This window comes from Ischnura elegans, chromosome 4 (assembly GCF_921293095.1).
Source record: "Ischnura elegans chromosome 4, ioIscEleg1.1, whole genome shotgun sequence".
Classification (NCBI taxonomy): Eukaryota; Metazoa; Arthropoda; class Insecta; order Odonata; family Coenagrionidae; genus Ischnura; species Ischnura elegans.
In genome coordinates, this window is record NC_060249.1 from 128,132,122 (window position 1) to 128,154,593 (window position 22,472).

Here is a 22,472-nt window from a genome sequence, read left to right on the forward strand (position 1 = left end):
TAAGAGAAACAACGTTGCATTCCTGAACAATGTTTCCCATGGTTGAAAAACATGGTTGAATTGCTAGTATTTCTGGTGCTAAGATTACTTCTGTTACCCAGGAGAAGTGTTGCAATGGTGATACTATAAATGCTCGCAGAGAAGCTAATTTTCGAAAATATTCTCATTAAAAGCAGTTTTCAGGAAATCCGTTAAACCACCTGCAGACAATTAAAGATTGGAGATTTAAGAAAAGAGATATCTGAGGATAGTCATCCAAATTAACCCCATTAACTGGGAGCAAAATTGCGCTAATACATAACAAAGGCTTTGCACCCAGTGGGCCTGGGTTCAAGTCCTGGCAGTAGCAGGAACTTGTCAGAGATGGCCCTATCCCTACTTGACTGTAATGTGGAGGACACTTCCAGTGCACCACTCTGTCCAGCAGATGGGACGTTAAGTCCTGGTCCCATTGGAGCCTATCATTACAACCTGGCTAATGCCAACATAGGGTTCCTATCCCCCCAGCCCTTACTTCATGGCGCTAATGACCCCAGCTGTCTGTTACCTCCTCCCAAATAGCATACCATAGATAATACGGAGCACACAGGATGCGGGATATTCGGAAATTCAGATTTTTCTGGTGTTTAGATCACTTTTTTTAAGTGAGCTATTTAAATAAACGCGCAAATACCGTCATGCCGCCGGTGATGAATAAAAAAGTTATTTATAGTCCGGAACAATTTTCCCTCTTTATAATTTTTACGCATTAAAAAAGCATTTTCCCATGAAATTTTAGCATTAGTAGATTGAATCTACCGGGTATAGCTCCTCTGTCGGCATTCTTCTGCGAATTCAGCGCCGGGACCTTCAATTCAAAAGCCGTGTGACTCATCTTCACGAAATATTTTGCTTCCCCATAACTGACAACAACACCAGACACTTTTTACATTTTGATTTAATGGTGCTAAGCCATTCCTTAGTTTAAAGGGACTGCCTTATCATTCACGTCTTGAATTTGACTTCAATGATTACATGACGATTGACGACGCGAGTTATTCTCCGAGGGCATTAACTCCCGTTCCGTTAAAAATAAACGCTTGCCGCCTAGTGGAGTTAAGCTAATAGCTATTCAAGTTCCAACCATGTTTCATTTCAACCCACTGACAATGAGATACAAGTTGAGTCATTCCTGATAAGCGCGCCGCGCAAGCAACTTTCCCTTGCCTCCATTCGTCCCGCAGATGAGGGGTTAGCCCACGGAATGAGACAGTGCATGCTGCTTTTACCATCGTGTTGAATCACCATCGACTTACGTCCATACTAGAAGTATGACCGTCTTTTTTGGATCACCTTGGAAGACAAAATTTTGGCGCGGGAGGATTTTTAACGTGTCTTTTCGCCGTTAAATTTCGCTTGGGCGACGGAAAACATAGCGTTGGCAAAATTCTAGAAAACCTTCCCTTAGGGATAGGTGTTCCGTAGTTCATAATTCCTGATTAACGAGCATCTACTGTAATTACAATTAATATGTTATAAACAGCTTCGACCAATAAGCCGAATAATAAACGAAAGGTGATAATATTAATATCTCCGGCGATCATCTGTCTTAATCAAAAGTAGTGACGCATATACGCCGATTGCCGTATGTTTTAAGTTTCGATATCCTTCTACGGCAAATTTGAATTAAGAGCAATATTCGCGTTCGTAAAGGAGCCTGAAATATTACTGGAAGGGCGAGGGGAAGCAATAATTAGATTCGCGATGTTTTTAGTTTGGCGCTCAACAGCGCGACGTCATTTCAACCGTTCCAGTATTCCTTTTTGCAACTCATGGAGACGAATAAATAACGTAACTTCATATTGATCCAGTCGGGATTTTCAAAAGAAGTCGAAAGACAACTGCGTAAAATCAAGATTAGCTTTGGGGCTGGGGTTATGCTGCGCAAAACCGAAAAACTGCGTAAAATCGAAGAAAGATGTAAAATCGAAGTTTCACCATTGCAATTCCCTATGCTTTCCTATAGACTTGAGTGTCGCTGCGTAAAAACGAGACTTGATGTAAAATCAAAGCGCGTAAAATCGAAGTTTTACTGTAATTATTTCTGTTATTTTATGAAATTACGGTTATTATTTACCCACATTTCAGTTATCTATCCTTCTTGTCTTACCCAGTATCCAGTTAGGTGATTCATGACTTTGGTTATTAGTGATTTCCACTTCCACCGAATACTAATGAAACTATTGTTTCACATTTTGAGTAAATATGTTTAGGGTTTTCCTGTTTTTGCCTGGTATTTGGAGGATTCAAGTTTTCAGGTCTCCAACTTTTTAAACATTTTAGATTTTTAGATTCAAATTTCCCGTTTTTAAAAGAAACAGTATTTTTAGCAAACAGCACTGTCGCACAGGGACTGTTTAAATAGTATCCAAAGTGAGGTCTTAACTGAATGATGATGGAGAGGACGATGATTCCTTTAAATTTCATTTTTCATGTTTTTCTTGTCTAACACTTTAAGAGGACTATAATAAAACTCAAAGGTGACTGTTGAGAGTTCAAATATTTCACCATTTTCCTTTTCTTACCTGGAATTTGAAATATTCGAAGGAGAAAATCCACAAGCATTCTAGTTTTTTAATCTCAAATCTCTTCCAGGAAACACAGATTTGATTTCTCATCCTCGGGTATAATTGTTGTGATTGTGTTAGGATGTATTTATTGCCAATTCAGTACTCTTGTCCCATAACTATGATGTAACTATTCATGCTTCAATGTATTTCTAGGAGAAACTGAAAGTGCAAACTCAAAGGGCATCTCAGGATAGTGAAAGAACGAAGCCAAAGTTTTACATGAGTCACAAGCTAGTCAAGAGGTTATCTAGTAAAAACATGTAAGTGTTATTCTTACTCTCTCTCTTAATACCCGTATGGTTAATGCCATGGAAATAATATTTTAACTCAAGAGAATATGCTTATTGAACATGAAACTGTTCAAATATCACAATTGATCGTATTGTGTATATTTTATTAATGGCCATAAAAGTATATTCTATTACTTCATACTTTGATTTTTTTAATGCATTATTTCTGTGTCCTAAGATATTTGCTTTTTTGAATCTTTGATTGTTAGAAAAATGTTCTTTATCTTTTAAAATACAGCTAATATAGAGAATCAGTGACAGGGTATACTTTTCTAAAATATGTGGAGTACAAAATGAGCTTGAAATGGTTTCTTTGGAAGATTCGTTTTTGTGTCAATTGCCTTCCTCATTGCGTTCATTGGATGTGGATTCTCCTGGACCCGTGAGTACCCGTGGGATTGGAAAATAAATTGTGACAGGAGTAGATTGGTGACCTTGACAGCCGACAAAGGAAACACTGTGCAGTAATATTAGCCAAGGAGGATTATGAAAAGAAGATAGAGGAGCTTCTGAATAATGGTCCCACTGTAAGATTGGCTAAGATCTGACTAAAGGAGGAAAGAAACCAAAGTCATTAAGAAATGGATTGATGATGCAGAACTTATGAAGAAATTGACAGCACGGGATCAAAAAACTCTCCATTATACGAAGCAGGATATTACCAAATTTTCGACTATAATTAGTGAAATTGCGGTGCGGTATGAAAAGCATATGGTAAATATATGGCGCTATATGATAATATGAAGTTTTGAAAGTAGGAAATTTTTTAAAATTACGAATCCCCCAGGAGCAAATGGAATTCATTTATACGAACTATGGCAAAAAATTTGTCAACATAACTAGTTATGCCGGCGTAAGTAGCAAAAAAATCAGAGCTTCCGACTGTGGTCCATTAAAAGTGTGAAATTGTAAATGATTGTGCGACTTTGTACAGAAAGTGTTCGCCTAAAAACTTGCGGTGGGAATCGAGGGGAAGTAGGAGTTCTGTATAAATGACATGGCTGACACAACGTCCCTATTTACGTGCCTGCTAGAAAACATTGCGTCGACAATTCTTCGTTAATTTGTAATATCTTCATCATGTACACTAAAAAGTCTGTTAAGCATGTATAATGATATGATTTAAATGCTGTTGTTTCAAAAAAAGTTCCATTTTGAGAGTTAAGCCTGTGATGTCACTGAAATAATGCACAGAGTGTATCTACGGCACTGCATAAAAACGATTCAAGAAAATTAGTGATGGGTCGATTCCAAAATTTTATCGATTCCGATCCCGATTCCGATTCTGAAATTTCGATTCCGATTCTACCGATACCGATTCCATCGATTCTGATGCCGTAGGCTCCAAGAAAAATCACTTAATTCCAGGCAACAAGAAAACCACTTTAAAAAATATTACTCTGTGAAAGAGTCAGTTGACAAAAGCATCTTTCATATCATCACTATGTAATTAAAATATAATAGCTAAATTTCAAAATAGAACATATCTAAAAAGTGTTGTTACATGATAGGTATTACTTTAGAATATTAGCACTCATGTTTTAATTTAAAATAAAAATATCTCCTTTAATATCTACCTTTTATTGATAATATCTTATCATTATCAATAATGTCTCAGAAATTTAGTATCCCTTTAAAGACTTTAAATTTCTGCTCAGAAAGCAAAGCATCTTCACTCTGCCAGGATAAAGCCTGTTGTATTTTACTTCACATATTTTTCCTGCAGAACTAAATGTCTTTCACTGAACGCATTGGATGGCGGTATGGAAAGAAACCTCTTCACTAATACTTTCAGCCTTGGGTAGAAGATACAAGTCTTCCAGTATTTCCCAGGGAAGGAATTTGGTGGTGCATTCATCTCTGATAAATAAGCTTCCACTTCAGCTTCAACAGTGTTTGCTATGGTGACTTTGGGTACTTTTCCAAATGCATCACTGTATCTTGACCATATACCTGTCACAGGCTCCCTAGTCTGCATTTGCTCCTTCGGAATATAATAGGGATTTCCCAGTAGCACTTTTTGATATCGAGTCGAGTTGGAAATTACTCGCGAGTATCGAGTCGAGTCGAGTATGATAATTTCTGAGTCAGGCAATACAGCAATGCACACTACAATATATTCTACTCCAATTTTCTATAAAAAATTCTTCTATTCTGTTTTAAAAAACTTGAAAAATCAGCCTGAGATACCGAGCCTCATAGTTCCGCGGCGTGTAGCTCAGCCTTGACGCGCGATTGAAAAATCGCTCTTATTCCCTTCGTCGCAAACTTTTTTCTCCCTAGATTTCTAATAAGTACTCCTTTAGAAATCTCTACTACATATTTTTATTCAAATTTTCCGAGTTATATTTTTCGTAAACGAAAGATTATGTCTACTTTATGTCAAAGTTCACGTGAAAAACGGGTCGGCCATTTTGCATTGTAAAAGCTGACATATGAGAGCCAAAATCTTCAAACGTCATTGAAAGTATAGGCAAAGCACCAGGTCAAAGGAATATTGCGTTTTTTATTCCATAAATCTCATACCAACGCAACATTAACTGGATAAATTCAAAGATTTTTTGAGGAAAAACGATATCTCGCGTGGCATTGAAAAATTGGTCATGTTTGGGCCACTGTATCTCACTAAAGGGTCGTATTTATGTAAAATGGCATATAAATCTATATCTGGTAATAATTTATGAGTATTTACGCTAAGTTTCAAGCCTCTATCCCCAAAAAGGTCATTTGAGACTTTATTCCAGCTTTTTCCGATTTCGGACCAGTGTGCGCCGGGTAGGAAGACGATCGGCGGCCGTGGCTGGCGTAAAGGTATTCGGCGCCCACGTCGACAACAATTGTGTATTCGGCAAGCTGAAACTACCAGGCCAAGGCATTAAAATGACTTATCGGCTTTAAAAACTGCATTATTACATGAGTTTCATGATAGCGCTTCCTGTCGGCAGATTGCTGGACCTACTAGCCTCGAATGCTCTGTAACCTTAACTATTCGACTCGACATCCGTAATGCTACTCGAAACGCTCGAGTCGAGTACCAACTACTCGACTCGAATTTTCGAGTACTCGCACATCCCAAGAAATGTGTTTTGTTATTACGATTACGTGGCGCGAAAATTCGAATGACTGTTGGAAACGCGGTCGTATATAAATCTGTGGTTTGAAGTACTACTGGAATCGGAATCGATTTTTCACTTTGGCAAGTACTCGTTTTCGATTCCGGTTCTTGGTCGAGAATGGAGGAATCGAAGAATCGAGGAATCGAACCGACCCATCACTAAAGAAAATATATTAACTTGATATTATTTCACAAAAAATGTAATGCTGTAATATTTACTTAAATATAACAAAAGCAAGCTGCTAAAAACTGCGCGTAATATAACACGCTTAGGTAATATGCAGTAAAGAAATGAAAAAGCATACGTAACTGATGCACCCTCAGGCCAGTAAAACTTGCAAGTATGAATTTATTGATTTAATATTCTCAATAATGACTGCAAAATATGAAAAAATTCAGAATTTTTAAAAATGAAATGAACTAATAGTGCAGCATCAGCTTTTCATGGATATCATCGCTAACAGTGCATTGTCTGCATCTATAGAAGCTGAAAGAAACCATCCATACTGAAAGGGCATTGTTGGGGAGGAGGTTGTGAAAGAGTTCAGTTCCATTGACATTATATCACGGGAAGTATATTATATACTTCTTAAGATATTCTGATTGGATCGGAGTCCTTTCTTCCAAGACTTCGGGTTTACTCAGGAGAAATCACCTGTGTTTATGAAGGGAGATTATGCTTTTGTTCTGTGAATTAGTATAGCCAACCACCCGAACACTTTAAGTTCTCGATTCTCATTCTATTACTGAAATACTCCACGTTAGCCGTAAGCACTGCCCCTTTCTCAGTTGTTCCCGTAGATTGATGTGGGCAAAATCACCTGAACAAAGCTCCCTCTAACTCTTCACGTTCTGCATTCCTTGGGCACTTTTGCACTGCACTTGATGGGTTGTCCTCCCGCACCTTGCCAGACATAATGTTATCTTTGATTTTTTTAAATTGCGAAGAGCAAATAGGAAGGTGTTAATCACGCCACTCTCGTATTGCTTTATTATTTTCGTTTTCTTCTTTACACGAGTTTTCTGTTTTTTGGCCATGGTGTCTAGCTTTGAATGCTCTCTATTCACACAACTCACAGACGTGCGGGTATGCTGTCGACTGTTTTGAGCCGCCAGAGGAACAAAGGAAGATCAAGCATTCGTGAATGTTATTGCCTCAATATTTTCACAAAAATGAACTGCTTGTTTATCGAACGATAGTTTACCACTTGAATTTGAAACTGAGCACTCCAAGTTAAATTCAATTCTAACAGATCGCCACCAATTACAGAGGTTAGGGACTCATGGTGATGGTTTTCCGGGGATGGAAACTCTTGCTACGGCGAATGCCTACACCAAAAGGGCCTCGTAAACACGATTTTATTTTACATGTTAATCATTGGGTCAATTGATGGTGCTATGGCTATCTCGTAATGGCCGGGGTCTCGCAATAGAGTGTACTCGTTTTAACGCGGTTCCACTGTAGTCAGCGGAACCGTGTTAAAACGAGAGGGATTTCGCCACGCAGGCGAAGAGGGATTTCTACAAAAAGAAGAATCTTCTTACAGTTGAGAATACAAGCATAGAAGTAAGGAAATCACTCAGATGCTACGCATGGAGCATGTTTCTTTGTGGAAGCAAGGCTTGGATGTTGACAGCTGCACGGAAGTCCAGAGTGTAGGCATTAGAAATGTGGTATTGCTGAGAATTATGAAGATAAAATGAATGAACCATGTAAGTAATGAGGAAGTGCTAAGAATAGTGGGAGAAAAGAGAAGCCTCCTAAAAACCTCAAGCAGAAGACAGGACAAAGTAGTTGGCCACATTATGAGGCACGACGGCCTGATGAAGACTATCGTAGAAGGACAGGTGGGAGGGAAGAAGGGCAAGGGACGGCCCGATTGATTAACATAGGATTAGTTATAAAGGATGTGAAATTGAAGAAATACTTACATAGCTATGAAAAGGTTAGCAGAGGGGAGAGAGGAATGGAGAGCTGTGTTAAACCAATTGTAGGATTGTTGACTTATGATGATGAGGCTGAAAAAGGTCAGTTGGCGAGAAAGGGAGGGGGGGTGAACCACTTTTCTATTGTTCTCGTGTATCTTGATACTTTATTTTGAAAGATTTATGGTCTTCGTAACGTGAAGCCTGAGCGAGCCATGATCTGGGGTGTGAGAGGCCACTGTTGGGTGGCCGTGGAGGGGAGGGAAATGTTTCAGGACGTAGGACTGATGGGTGGGAGATAGTGGACTTTGGGAAATGTGGGATGTAGTTACTCTTCTATGGCACTGAGCTTGTCCCGATGGTTGTTCCATCTCTTGGCAAAGATTCACATTATGTGCCTGTTGTGATAAGCCTTAAAGTTCTTGACATTTAGGATATTATTGATAAAATTTATGAAAATTTAATTTTTTCTTAAGTTGGTAAAAATAAAACTTATCGATTATAGTGTTTTAGAGGAGCTTGGTGTTGATATAATTTTTTTAAAACTGTCCGGTTTATAGTTTGCTGATTATTTTAATTTAAAATTGTGATTCCTAATCTACCAATACTATTTGCATACAAATGCTAGTATCTGCTTTATTTTGCTCTGTTTCACTGTGTTTTGCATCATTTTGAGATTGAGCACCTTGCATATTTCACATGTTTGTAGTCATCACACGTAAATGAGCTCCTTATTAGAATGTTTAACCTGAGGTTATAATTTCTTTCAGGGAAGTGGCTCCAACAATGGGTATTGCACCTGAAGCAACTTCGGAGTCTTCTGAGTGTGAAGGTGATGGAGTCGGAGGGCCTCGCTTCCCTGGCTTACCTCGCAGCCATTCGGAAAGGATTCTCGCTCTTTTCAAAGAGCACGTCTCTCAGGAAAAGGAGGTGAAGGAGAAGTACCATGAAGCTGTAAGTGAAGCATGTCTTTTCATTCTTTTGAATCATGTTTCATTAGAGTTAAGTAAATCAAAGTTTGACTAATTCTATAAAAATTTCAATATGGAAAAAATCTTTGACTGTGCTCTGATAGACCAATTGTTCATTTTAGCTTAACATTGTGTCGATGTTAGAACGAAGGTTTCCATGGTGATGGTTTGATCTATACATTTTTCTCGGGTTTTAGTGCACGTTAGTTGGCTTGTGGACTATAGTGTCAGTGGCTACACTGCCAGTGTCTTCAGGTCAAAGGTGTCAACATGTGGTTTCTGACTCGCTTATATATCGTGGGTTGGCTGGGTGCTGCTCTCTAATTGGCTGTCGGTTGGATGAGCCTTTTCTAGTTGCCGTAGAGGAGATACCTGTCCCCTCTGTTGAAATTCAGTGATGTCTTTTGAGCTTCTATGGCTTCCCTGATTTACCAAGGGAAGTATCTGCACTCCTTCGTTAAAAGTTTCATCTCCTCAAATTGAAGTCATGACTGGGTCTTGACCACGCGTGTTTGCAAAGTCAAAATTCCCTATTTTTCACACCCTCTGGTGTTCTTTCGTCTGCACCTACATTGATCGGCAGGTTTCTCCTATGTTGGATTTTCTGCAGGGATAACGCACCTCTCATAGCCCCCATTGGATTTGCATCCTTGGGCCTGGGCCAAAAATTCCTTATCTTGATCATGCTATTGTATCATGGTTTTTGAGTATTCTGGTGATCTTTTCTTATGTTCTGGGGATGAAAAGGATGGCGATGTTTTGTTGTAAATTACGGTATAAACACGTGTAGGAGATGCACCTTTTTTCTGGAAATTGCAGCCAAAAATGGGGGTGCATTTCTTACACTAATTTCTTATTGAAGTAAAGTGAAGAGATTAAGTCAGCTTGCTTAAGAGAGGGAAAAATGAACTGTTTTCGTGAAAGGCAACAACCGATACCCTTTTTCCCTTTCCACCTTCGCCGAGGTGAGTCGCGTGGATGTGATATTCATTTGTAGCGTTTAGTTTCTTTCTTGAACTTAAAAAAAGCAAGAGATTTTAAGGTTGATTAAATGACGTGAGATGTATAGAATTTTTTTGGCTATACAAAACTACAGTTTAGTTCTATAGTTTGTTCGCTTTGTCCACTTGAATTCCATGAAGATTCAGGATCCAAAAAAATCGTTGATATAATTTTTAATAAAAATTCCAAAGTCTCCGAAATCTTGCAAGTTTGGTATGAAAGTACTTGCCCAGTCACACAAGTGTGTAGCAAAAGGCAATTGTCTGCAGGCAGCAATACTTTAACATGGAGATGTCAAAACCTGCTGGCTGAGCATGTAGAATAATTGCTTTTTCTGCGTAGTATGTAATCTTTATTATAGCTGTGAAAATTACAATACTCAGGGCTCTCCCTTGTAGTTTGGATACACGTATATGATCGACATATTACTTGGGGTTAATTAATTTCAATTGTCCCTATGGAACTGTTGAGACACATTAATTTTCATTCATCTCCTACTTCTGACAATAACCATCAACGATCCTCATTATATTTTCCTACTTACATTAGGCTAGACATTCATCATAGAAAATTGGAGTAGAATATATTGTAGTATGCATTGCTGTATTGCCTGGTTCAGAAATTATCATACTCGACTCGATACTCGCGAGTAATTTTCAACTTGACTCGAGATCAAAAAGTGCTACTTGGAAATCCCTATAATATTCCGAAGGAGCAAATGCAGACTAGGGAGCCTGTGACAGGTATATGGTCAATAGGCCGGCCCTTATTTTTCAGAATTGCGAAAAGTTATGTTTTCCTAGTCTCAAAATGATCCAAATGGTGTTCATATTCACGTGTTAAAATTTGGTTACTTTAAAATAACGGTAACCCGTGCCCCAAGGGCCCTAAGTACTAAGGACCCTCAATTGAGTTTTTTGGGGCCGAAAAAGCACCATTTCTATGTAAAACGTAAAAGTAAAGTCTTTTAGTGCCGATTTTCTGTTTGTTTTAACCTATCTCTAAGCGTGTAGGAGATATCGTCCCCCCCTAGGGCACCACCCCGCACCGTGGCACCGCTGAGGTATGTCCCGCACCACTTACTAGAAACTTCCCCTCAACCCCCTCCCCTCCCTCGGCAAAGACTTTGCTCCTGATGACAAGATTTACATGCTAGTGGTACAGTATTGAATAGGTTGTTCCTCTTGTGTCATGATTAATGTTGTTAAAGCCTATAATGTCAATTTTAACCTTTCAACGCCGTCCTATGTGTTGGTACCGACCCCTTAAACCTTGATTTTTTTGCAGCCAAACGGCCGCGAACCATTCCAGCAGGCTTTGTTCCAAAGTGCTCTTTATGTACAAAATATTATAAGCATGTGATAGAAATGTGTCTATGAATAATAAAGGAATGAAGGGAATGAGCAGGGCTTCCAGGGCTCCAACAGTAGATAGAAATATTCAAGTAAGTAGAAACGAGGCAGTCAGTTCATGGATGTAGATCACTGTTTTGAAATTTAGCTATTATACTTTAATTACATCGTGATGATATGAAAGATGCTTTTGTCAAATGACTCTTTCACAGAGTAATATTTTTTTAAGTGGTTTTCTTGTTGCCTGGAATTAAGTGATAATTTTTTGGAGCCTATGGCATCAGAATCGATGGAATCAGTATCGGTAGAATCGGAATTGAAATGTCAGAATCGGAATCGATAAAATTTTGGAATCGACCCATCACTAGTAACTAGTCAACAACTTTTTCTTACCCTTGACAACCCTTTGCTTATTTATAAACTTCAACACTTAATGTTGTTGATTTAAATTAACATTTCGTTAAAATAATTACTATTAACTTCAACAATTACAAAAAGGCATTTAATTCCTGGTTAAGGAATGGCATGCAATAAACTTATTTCTAAGTTAGCTTTCGCACACATTCATTCCAGAGACGCACCCCTTTTTTGAGCATCGGAGATAAAGAAAAAGCTTTTTGCGGCGCTTTGTTTATCCTATCACAATGTGTTGCAGACACATGCCTGGACTTTCGACAGGTTTCAAAATTTCCACTTTCAATACTAAAAATTTACGTGGCCTTTTTTAGCTAAATTTACACAATATACAGTGGAACTTGGTTAGTACGTCCCTCCTTAGTACGTTTTCCTCTTTAGTACGGCGATTTCCCTCGGTCCCGGTACCATCCGAACAAAATACAGGTAAAAGAATTTGGTTAGTATGTTTGAAAAAATTGCGCTTTCCTGGTTAGTACGCTCAATTGCTTGCCGTGACGCAACCCGCAATTCGTTCTCTAGTGTCTTCTTAAGGGTCGCAAGCGTCTGAATTCATGATTTAATTTATTATTATTAGCCATTAACATTCTTCCATTCATTCCACATCTCTTTCTTCTACCGTAATTTATCCAAATGCATTTCTGAATTCTTGTGACGTGCTGAATAATAAAATGCGGCCATTTTTCGGGAATGTCTGACTATGAAAAACTACAGCCAATAAGAAGCCCCAATTTTCCCCACCCCGAGCTCCTCACCTTCTGTTGCCTTTGGAGCGCTTGGGAGTGCCCACTGCTGCGCACCAAGTTCGTGAGTGGGCAATTGTTGCTATTGCACGAGTTATCATGATGAAGAACTGAGTCTTAACGGTATTAGACAATTCCCACATTATCTAAAGCAGTGCTGCTCCATAAACTCTACATCGTGCGTATTTACTTGACTACTGTTGCGGGAGCAGACGATCCTCTGGATCTCCACGCGAAGCTTAGCTTAAAAATACTTGATCTCGGAACGAAAGCAGACGACATTAGACAAATTTTGAAAGTAAATTTCAACTGTTTAATATAAAATTTTCTTGTAATTACGTCGTAATCTAATAATCTTGCGTGTCATCAGTCGACATATCGATCGATTTTACAATCGAAATGGTATAATTCCAAGCGAATGTCTACGGCTGTTGCCATAATTTGAAAGTCAATATAATTTTGCCCAATTTTTATGATGTTTAAAAAACCAGTTGACTTACTCCGGGTTGTTGTTATATTCTCCGAGTATGCTGTGAGAAAGAAAAATGACTTGTCTTCGCTTGTCTGAGCTTCACTCGTCCTCGTTCTGTAAATATATATAGGATAAATCACGGGAGATAGACGCCGTAATCATGAAATCGTCTCCGGGATGTCCATGAAAAATTGCGATTTTTATTCACACGGTATTGTTTTTCATGGTAGCGCTCATTTTCTTGATTTTAAATGTGAAAAGAGTTCAGGAAGGCGATCCTATGAGAACTACCGATAGTAATTGTAATTATGACGACTTTTTCACTGATTGCAATAACCCCGACTGCTATTATTTACTTTCCTCGTTAGTACGTTTTCCTGGTTAGTACGTTCATTTTTCGTGGTCCCTTCAGAAACGTACTAACCAAGTTCCACTGTATATGGCGCTCGGAGATCACTAGGTATTCACTTGCAGCCTTAATCTTACAATGCTTACTAGGAATGGTCGGATTGGATACCCTGGCTCCAAATATCCACAGATAATGCCCTTCACCTTATATTTTTGATCGAAATTCGTCGAAGAAATTGAATCTGAATCCGATATTTCAAATCAATGCTTTCGTGAATGCAAAGTCCTATAAGGAGGAGTAGAAAGCATTCCCATCTTCTCCACGCATATGCCGCTGCACTGCGATGCGTGTCCTAACCACAAATAATTTCGTTTAAGCTCTCACACAAGTATTGCCATAGAATTTCAGCCGTGGAAAATTTTAAGGCGACAGGCACATAGCATGAATCTTCCCAAGAGATTGAACAACAATCGGGGGAATCTCAGTGCCTTAAAATAATAATCACAGCGTAGATTTCACAAAACCACCATTGGCCCTCCATCAGCAAATGCCTCTAAGGTTTATTCCTTTCCAAGACCACACAGACCATAAATCATTCTCTTCGAAGGAAAATATCAAGTTACATGGGAACAAACGTGTTTCAGCCTTACCCCGTCTCACCGACAGACCTTTTTCAGTCTACCAGGTTCAGCTCTCCCAGATTCTGGAGGCTAAATGCTAGGTGAGTCACCTACTGAGCCCAAAGATATCTTGATAGCTTTCAGCTATTGTATGACACACATAAGATTCAAAAAAGAAGGGTACCTAATGTAATACATATCTGACAGCATTTACGTTGTTTAGGTGCTAATTGATTGACACAAAGTTTTATTGTTACAACAAGGTAACTAATATTCAACACAGTCCAAACAGCACAACTTCAGAAGAAACAAGCATAGCATAAACACATTCAAACAAGACGAGACAGACTTGAAACTTCAGGCAACGTAAACTGCGTATATCACATTGCTGCGCCTTTGCTTTGAAGGCAACAATGTCACAAGCAAGATCAGACTCATTCTTCCCGTGCTCCTTTGCTTATAGCCTCGTTGCTTGAAAGATGGAGGGAGTGTCTTCCTTCCTCTCCAACTCTCCTTCAGCGATACGATGTAGAAAGAGATTTTAACATATATCAGTCCGACATTTGTCATATTTTGTACGGTAAACACATGATAAAAGCTTTGTAGAGTGGTGTTTCCTTTCTTCAAGTATCGTTGTACGCCCAGACTTGCAGAGCAGGTACTACAGCAAGTATTCTAAGCTTAGTATAAATAAAAAAATATCATGCCCAAAATGTGATGTGGACCTAATATAAACACCAACATGCTGTCAAATCTTGACACATTCATTTTCTCTCTGGAAATGCTGATGTCATTTTTTGTCATACAAATAAAAAAGCAAACTCAACATATGCAGCATAATGTTGAAAAAAATCTATGGAAAAAACAACTTTAATGGAAAGATCAGGAATCAAACTTCAGGAATTCATTGTATTCCAGGCTATTTCGATTACATCTGGTGCCAATCACTCAAATACTGACAATACAAACAATACCTAGCAGTTGTAGCGCAATTTCGATTAGGGCAATTTCGATATAGCGCAAATTCGTTCCTCGGGGAAACATCGCAACGCAGTGTAGCCTAATCAAAAAACTTTAACACTCTCTTGATAAAAAGTGAACTTGCACTAAGTTCACACACACAAAATACACGCAATAAGTACATGCAAAATTGCTGTCATTTCACGCATATTAATAGTATTCCTTGCCTCAAATCTTCTATTTTGTTTATATATTAATCGAAATAAATTTCTGTACATTGGCCAAAAGCATTACTCGTCATTGGGTGCAGATAGCCGGCCTACCAGAGAAATTTATCTCGTCTCCTTAACAGAATGACAATAGTTAATTTAAATCATTAATTACGCGTGGAGCTAGTGGAAATGAGTTTTTTTTTAAGCAATACGGTTTGAGACGTAATTTTTGCTGTCATAGTTTATCGGGCGATTGACTTCCAGGTAGAGGGTCTATGCTAAAGCCTTCAAGGTCATCAGTATTCACGGGGGAGAAATGTAGGGGTGGCCGAGTTGCGTATGAATAGCATCAACACTTAAAAGGGTCTGCAACAGAGTCTCAAACACAATGGCTTCATTCCCTCCCAGCAGTCGTAGGCCCTCTGCATCTCAGGAATACAGTGCAGCAGTAGAAGGTGATTTCGATAGAGCCATACAGAGTAAAAACCAAGAGAACAATGACAATAGGAATGCAGGAAGAAAAATCAAGAAAAACCATAAACCTAGAAAACCTAGGAAATTGAAATAGATCAATTGCTTTGAAAATGGAGAGCGTCAGAGTGATATTGCGTAGAAGTTTAAACTCACGATGCCTTATTCTGAATAAAGACGAAATTAAAACATCAATGACCTCAGCCGCACCAACTTCAACCAAGCGGTCAATATATACGGAAAGTTCATTGTAAATCTGTACAAAAAGAAGATGGTGGTAATCGCTCCAAGACATTCGAGGCATGGGTGTATATATTGTTTGAGGCATCACTTGTTTTTTTAAGTATCATTCATTTATTTCCATTTGATGATGCCAATACTTGTGCTAAGTACATGGATAGTGATAAATGTGCTCCATTATGGGGCATTTGGACAATGCACAATAGTAATTTGGCAAAACACTCTAAGCCAACAGAGCACCTGGCAATCAATGAACAGCTTTTTTCACACAGGAGTCGAACATAATTCACTTAGAAAAGACTTAAGGCACCACTCTCCTTAACGACAGCTTACGAGATTCGTTGTAGAAAGAGATTTGAACATGTATCAGTCCTACATTTGTCATATTTCGTATGGTATTGTGGCATCCCACCCCCGACTCGCCCGGATACCACAATAGAACCGGGGGGAGACGTCGCACAAAAATTAAAAAAATACAAATCCGCGAAGATCCCTCCCGCATGGGACCTACGGGACAAAACTATGCCACTCACTTCTCGTAATTCACATAAAATAAAAAAAATATTCCCCTTCTGTGAAGATGATTGCGGGTGGGGGGTTCCCGATTCAAACTGATGGGTGACGTTCGGGCGCTGATGCACTCGTCCAACACGCATTTACGAGAAGGAAATCAGACGGGGCGAAAGGAAGGACGAAGGATATTTTCAATGGGGTGACCCGTGGAGGAATCAGAACAAAAACACTCTCTCAAACACTTTCCATTAAACAAAATATAATTCACACAAATAAGGTTGCATATGACAAAAAAAACAAAAAGTACCCTCATATACGCTAATGAAATATGAATTGGTGAAAGCCACTTATGAAACATCGATGATAAATTAAAATATAAAAAAACATATGACTTGGTTTCTAGATGAAAATCAATATAGAAAATGATGATAACAAAGTAAAGTTCGGTGGTTAACACGTAAATATGATACAAATTCAATGATTTCTTGACTGGGGAGGTAAATGATAGTCCATCCCGTCGAATGTAAATTTGGGGTGCGAACGTTAATTGTACTTGGTGACTGATTTCACTTTCACTAATGTAACGGGTGCGTTCCGTGACTGTTTGTCTTAACTTGGCTTGGCAGGAGACACAAGGGGGCTTTGGGGGGGGGGGGGGGGATAGCTGCAATCTTACTTTTTCGTAGTCCGAGTCTCGACCAGGTCGGATCCAACACTCTCTCGTTCCATTTACTGCACTCCTTTCTCCCTTGTTGGAAGAAGCTGCATCCGGAACGGAGATAATGCGTCCTCTTCAGCTGGTCCTTTGCTCCTTCGGACGGGGGGGGGAATTCTTCTTCCAGATCAATCTTTCTGAAAATATTTGGGCCCCTTGTCTCCTCCGGCCGTGCGTCGCACTGATTTTGGGCATAGGCTCCGCCCGACAGTCACTTAGGAATTCTCTCGGTTCGCTTACGCGCACCACCTTTTATCATACCTCAACTTGGGGTGGGGGGGAATGCACAATGAAGGGAGGGAGGAGTAATACGCCACTCACTCAGGGAAAACCCGAGCTCCCCTCCTCCCACACACACACACTCACACACAACCATACAAAAATCGGCGAAAACACATTCATCCCCTCTTACTCATCCATGCCTTCCTCCACGGGCCATGGTTTGGGGGTGGGGTTTTGGGAAAGGTCGTGGAACGAGCGGGTAAACTGGTAGGGAAGAAAATGCGCCGAGTAGAAATGCACTGTAATGGGGCTTGAACCATTACAGTATACACACAGTAAAAGCCTCGTAGAGTGGTGTTTCCTTTCTTCAAGTATCGTTGTACGCCCAGACTTGGATGAACAATACTTTCAAATAGCTTAAAATGCTTTAAAATTTCACCACTACATCATACTTCACAAAGTTTTTGTTCAATCTATTCCAAAGCCAGCCAAGTATAGAATCAAAGTATGGTTGATATGTAATCCTTCATAACTATGCATTTCTCAAAGTTTCATATGCGATTACAATTTGCTGTATAAATGCCGCAGGATGCCCTATCATAGCAGTAAATTTAGCACGCCCTTCGGAGCAAACACCCCATGTGATCTTTCCATGTTCATCAACTCTAATGACGCGACGGCGCGATGCCGACAAGTAAGAAACTCAAACAGCAGCACTGTAAAAATACGTCACTAAGGGAGAAACTGCCTGCCTGCTGATTGCTTTTGACTCACGCTGAAAATCAAGGCCACTCAGTAAGACTCGGATTTGCAACTGGGGAAGGGGGGGGAATTTTTATTAAAAATTATATCAACGATTTTTTTGGATCCTGAATCTTCATGGAATTCAAGTGGACAAAGCGAACAAACTATAGAACTAAACTGTAGTTTTGTATAGCCAAAAAAATTCTATACATCTCACGTCATTTAATCAACCTTAAAATCTCTTGCTTTTTTTAAGTTCAAGAAAGAAACTAAACGCTACAAATGAATATCACATCCACGCGACTCACCTTGGCAAAGGTGGAAAGGGAAAAAGAGTATCGGTTGTTGCCTTTCACGAAAACAGTTCATTTTTCCCTCTCTTAAGCATGCTGACTTAATCTCTTCACTTTACTTCAATACCCGAGCCATATTTCTTATGCGTGGGATGGTTCCAAAAAATATCCAATCCTTAGTATTTTCACTCGAATAATGCGCTAAATGTTCCAGTCAATCTATACATAATCCTTTTTAACATCCTCAGTTTAGTGTTTTAAGTCAATGAAGACGATTATCCATGCTTTAAATGACGATTTTCAAGACTAATGTTTTAGAAAACTTGAAAAATCGTCCTCGGTTACCAAGCCTCAGAGTTGCGCGGTGTGTAGCTCAGCCTTGACGAGCGATTGAAAAATCGCTCTTATTTCCTTCGTCGCAAGCTTTTTTTTTCCAAGATTTCTAATTAGCACTCTTTAGAAATCTCTACGTTATATTGTGATTCAAATTTTCTGAGTTATATTTTTCGTAAACGAAAGATAATGTCTACTTAATGTCAAATTTCACGTGAAAAAGGGGTCTGCCATTTTGCGTTGTAAAACCAGACAAATGAGAGCCAGAATCTTCAAAAGTCATTGAAAGTATAGGCAAAGCACCAGGTCAAAGGAATATTGCGTTTTTCATTCCATAAAACTCATACCAACGCAAAACCTCCTGGATAAATTCAAAGATTTTTTGAGGAAAAACGATATCTCGTGTGGCATTGAAAAATTGGTCGTGTTTGGGCCACTGTATCTCACTAAAGGGTCGTATTTATGTAAAATGGCATATAAATCTATATCTAGTAATGGTTTATGAGTATTTACGCTAAGTTTCATGTCTCTATCCCCAAAAAGGTCATTTTGGACTTTATTCCAGCTTTTTCCGATTTCGGACCAGTGTGCGCCAGGTAGGAAGACGATCGGCTGGCGTAAAGGTATACGGCACCCACTTAGACAACGGCGAGCTGAAACTACCAGGCCAAGGCATTAGAATGACTTATCGGCTTTTAAAACTGCATTATTACATGAGTTTCGTGATAGCGCTTCCTGTCGGCAGATTGCTGGACCTACTAGCCTCGAAAGCTCTGTAACCTTAACTGCTCAACTCGACATTCGCAATGCTACTCGAAACGCTCGAGTCGAGTACCAACTACTGGACTCAATTCGAATTTTGGAGTACTCGCACATCCCAAGATTGTGTTTTATTATTACGATTACGTGGCGCAAAAATTCGAATGACTGTTGGAAACGCTGTCGTATATAAATTTGTGGTTTGAAGTACTGCTGGAATCGGAATCGATTTTTCACTTTGGCAAGTATTCAAGAAATGTTAATTTAAATCAACGAGGGAAAGTGTTGAAGTTTATAGTAATTATTTTAATGAAATGTTAATTTAAATCAACAAGGGAAAGTGTTGAAGTTTATAGTAATTATTTTAATGAAATGTTAATTTAAATCAACAACGGGTGCTTTCCAATCACCTTGCGCAGATTAGCTCACATCGCAACAGATTGAAACACACTAGCGCAGACGAACAATGGTGCAGGATGTGTTCCCATCTGTTAAGCGCAGATGACGTCACACCTGCGATTGGAACACGCTCTGAGCTACACAGTTTAAAACAGATCAGCGCAGATACGCGATTGGAAAGCACCCAACATTAAGTGTTGGAGTTTATAAATAAGCAAAGGGTTGTCAAGGGTAAGAAAAAGTTGTTGACTAGTTACCAGTGCAGTTGAATAAAGAAGTTAAAAGGAACAACAACATCGTGTTTAATTAAGAAGAATAATTGAATTACATTACCAATCATTAATACAGTGCAACCTCGATATAACGACACCCCACGGTGCACTAATAAACACTCGCTATAGCGAATTGTCGCTTTACCGGAGGTGGAGCAAATATTAGCCAATATACCTGTTGCGAACAGATATACAGGAACAGGAGTGGTGCGGCGACATATAAACATTTATCCGATAAACGTAAGCATAAATCCAGACGAAAGGCGATATTTTTTTGCATCACTAAATTTCCTTACTCAAATAACGACTAACTATTCAAACAATTTATAAGCGCCGCACTGAATAAAAATCATGCAAAGCATTGTTTCGTCAATCATTATATTTATCGAACGACAGTTTACCACATAAATTTGAGACTGAGCACTCCATTAACTTCATTTCTAACAGATCGCTAGCAATTACAGAGGTTAAGGTGTCTTGATGAAAGTCTTCCGGCGATGAAACCCTCGCTATGGCGAGAGCCAACACCGAAAGGGTCTCGTAAAAACGAATTTTTTAACATGCTTATTATAGGGTCAATTGACGGTGCATCGGCTATCTCTCGTAATAGCGGGGGTGTCGCTATAGCCCGTACTCGCTTTAACGAGGTTCCACTGTATTAATTTTTATAGTAGCAAGCATTTTGCATAATGCGTAGACATGAGATTTGTGTTGTGCTTAATACTGTTTCAATCCAAATCAATGAATAATGGGAACATGCCATCTGTTGCAGATCTTTTCAACTCTGGAGAAGGTAATGCGTGCATCGCAGGTGAATCAAATCAAGACCCTTCATGTGTTGCTGGAGAGGGAGACGAGCGAAGTGATGAGGAAGTTGCAGAGCATGCGACGGGAGGAAGTGAAAGCCCTCTCCAAGATTCACAAGGACAAGGATGAGATGGTCAGGTAAGGGCACTCTCTGTCATGGAAATTCTAATGTCAGCTTGGTTAGGTAGTGTATACAGGGGATACCGTTAGTAACCTAAATAGTGCTGTGGTTGGTGGTGCTCAAGTACACAGTATTCCCACCATTTATTCACCCGCATATATCTTTCAGAGTGCAGTGTAATCATTGTTGTCCCAAATACAGGAAAACCTTTACTTTATGAACTCCTGCTAAGTGAAAAGAACTCCATTCAATGAACAAATGCTGTTGATTCCACCAACTGCCTATGTACACGCAGTAGTGAGAAATTTGGACGAATGAACTCCTCTTATAGGAAAACCCCGTTTTAATGAAAGGAAATATTGGTGCGATCTAGTAAAATTCACAGCTCAAAACCAAATTTGTGCGGCTAGATTATTTTCTCATGTGAATAATTTTGTATCCATAGCGTATGAGAGCCAATCAGAGACTTCCACTGTACAAGCCAATCAGAATCCTCTTTATTTATGATGATGATAACCATTACTATGGCGGGTTTCCAGCAACTTACGGTATTGACTCGTGGCTTGGGCTCATGAACAGCGAATGTGTTGGTGTATTAGCGACTGAAAATGCATCTGTGGCTCTTCTTTGCCATACCCCTAGTGACTTTAAACCAAATTATATTTCCTCAGGGAATTAATAATCATCTTTTAGAGATTAGTTAGTCATTTTTAAAAAATTGCAAGAAATGTAAGTGGTTGATACTGGCTTTTGTAAAATAACTCAACAGCCCAATTTGCTAACATGCCTTCAAAGGTATGAAATCTAGAGCCGCTCACGTTGATCTCATTATTTTGAAGTTAGTTGACGATAATTTAAGGATTTAAAACGTGTCAATTCCAAGGAGCATATTATTACTCGCCGCCATCTTGGATAACTTCTTTAAATTACGGAAAATGCAATGTGAGCACTTGAAGATAGAAGCCAACATATACCTCTCTTAATTCTCTTGAATATGATTCAGCATTAAACCTTGTTCCATTCTCATAGTTTATTTCAATGTTTTCTCAAAACTAAGGAGAAATTTTTGCATTTGCCGCCCTCTTGGGTATATTGTTGAAGGTAAAAAATATACCCCTTAAGTGATGAAAGTCATCTTTTACTCATTAATGTCATATAGACGTTATTTGAATTTTGTACTTTATTCTCAATGAGACGAATTTAAAAGACAGTGGAACCTGATGTCATAAAAATGTTGTGGGGAGGAGGCTTACTCATTGGCAGTAGTCTATCCGGAGTATGGTGGAAATGAAGCTATTATAATATATTATTTACGAAGCCCGCGACCACAAGTATTGCAATAGAGTATTCTTGAATTGACTTCTATGAATGCTCCCACCAGCCTTGCATTTTAATGGGTCGACAAAAATTGCCACTCTGAATTCATGAGAATTTGAGTTTAACTTCAGCCAGTTTACAACGTGAACGTCGATCCAAGATGGCTGCTGATTGTGGTCATTGTTGGGTGCAAACCACTGCTAATTTCAACATTTATTCAGTCAGTCATGT

At 39.1% G+C, this 22,472-nt stretch overlaps 1 protein-coding gene across 1 annotated transcript in view; it reads left to right on the plus strand.

Annotated features, from left to right (window-relative positions):
- LOC124158044 (1-phosphatidylinositol 4,5-bisphosphate phosphodiesterase classes I and II) overlaps positions 1 to 22,472 on the plus strand; it is a 99,527-nt gene that overhangs the window by 56,638 nt on the left and 20,417 nt on the right. Inside the window, exons 20-22 of the mRNA XM_046533204.1 lie at positions 2,763 to 2,869; positions 8,711 to 8,894; positions 20,769 to 20,941. Of these exons, the coding sequence (XP_046389160.1) occupies positions 2,763 to 2,869; positions 8,711 to 8,894; positions 20,769 to 20,941 (464 nt within the window). The remainder of the gene's footprint in view (positions 1 to 2,762; positions 2,870 to 8,710; positions 8,895 to 20,768; positions 20,942 to 22,472) is intronic.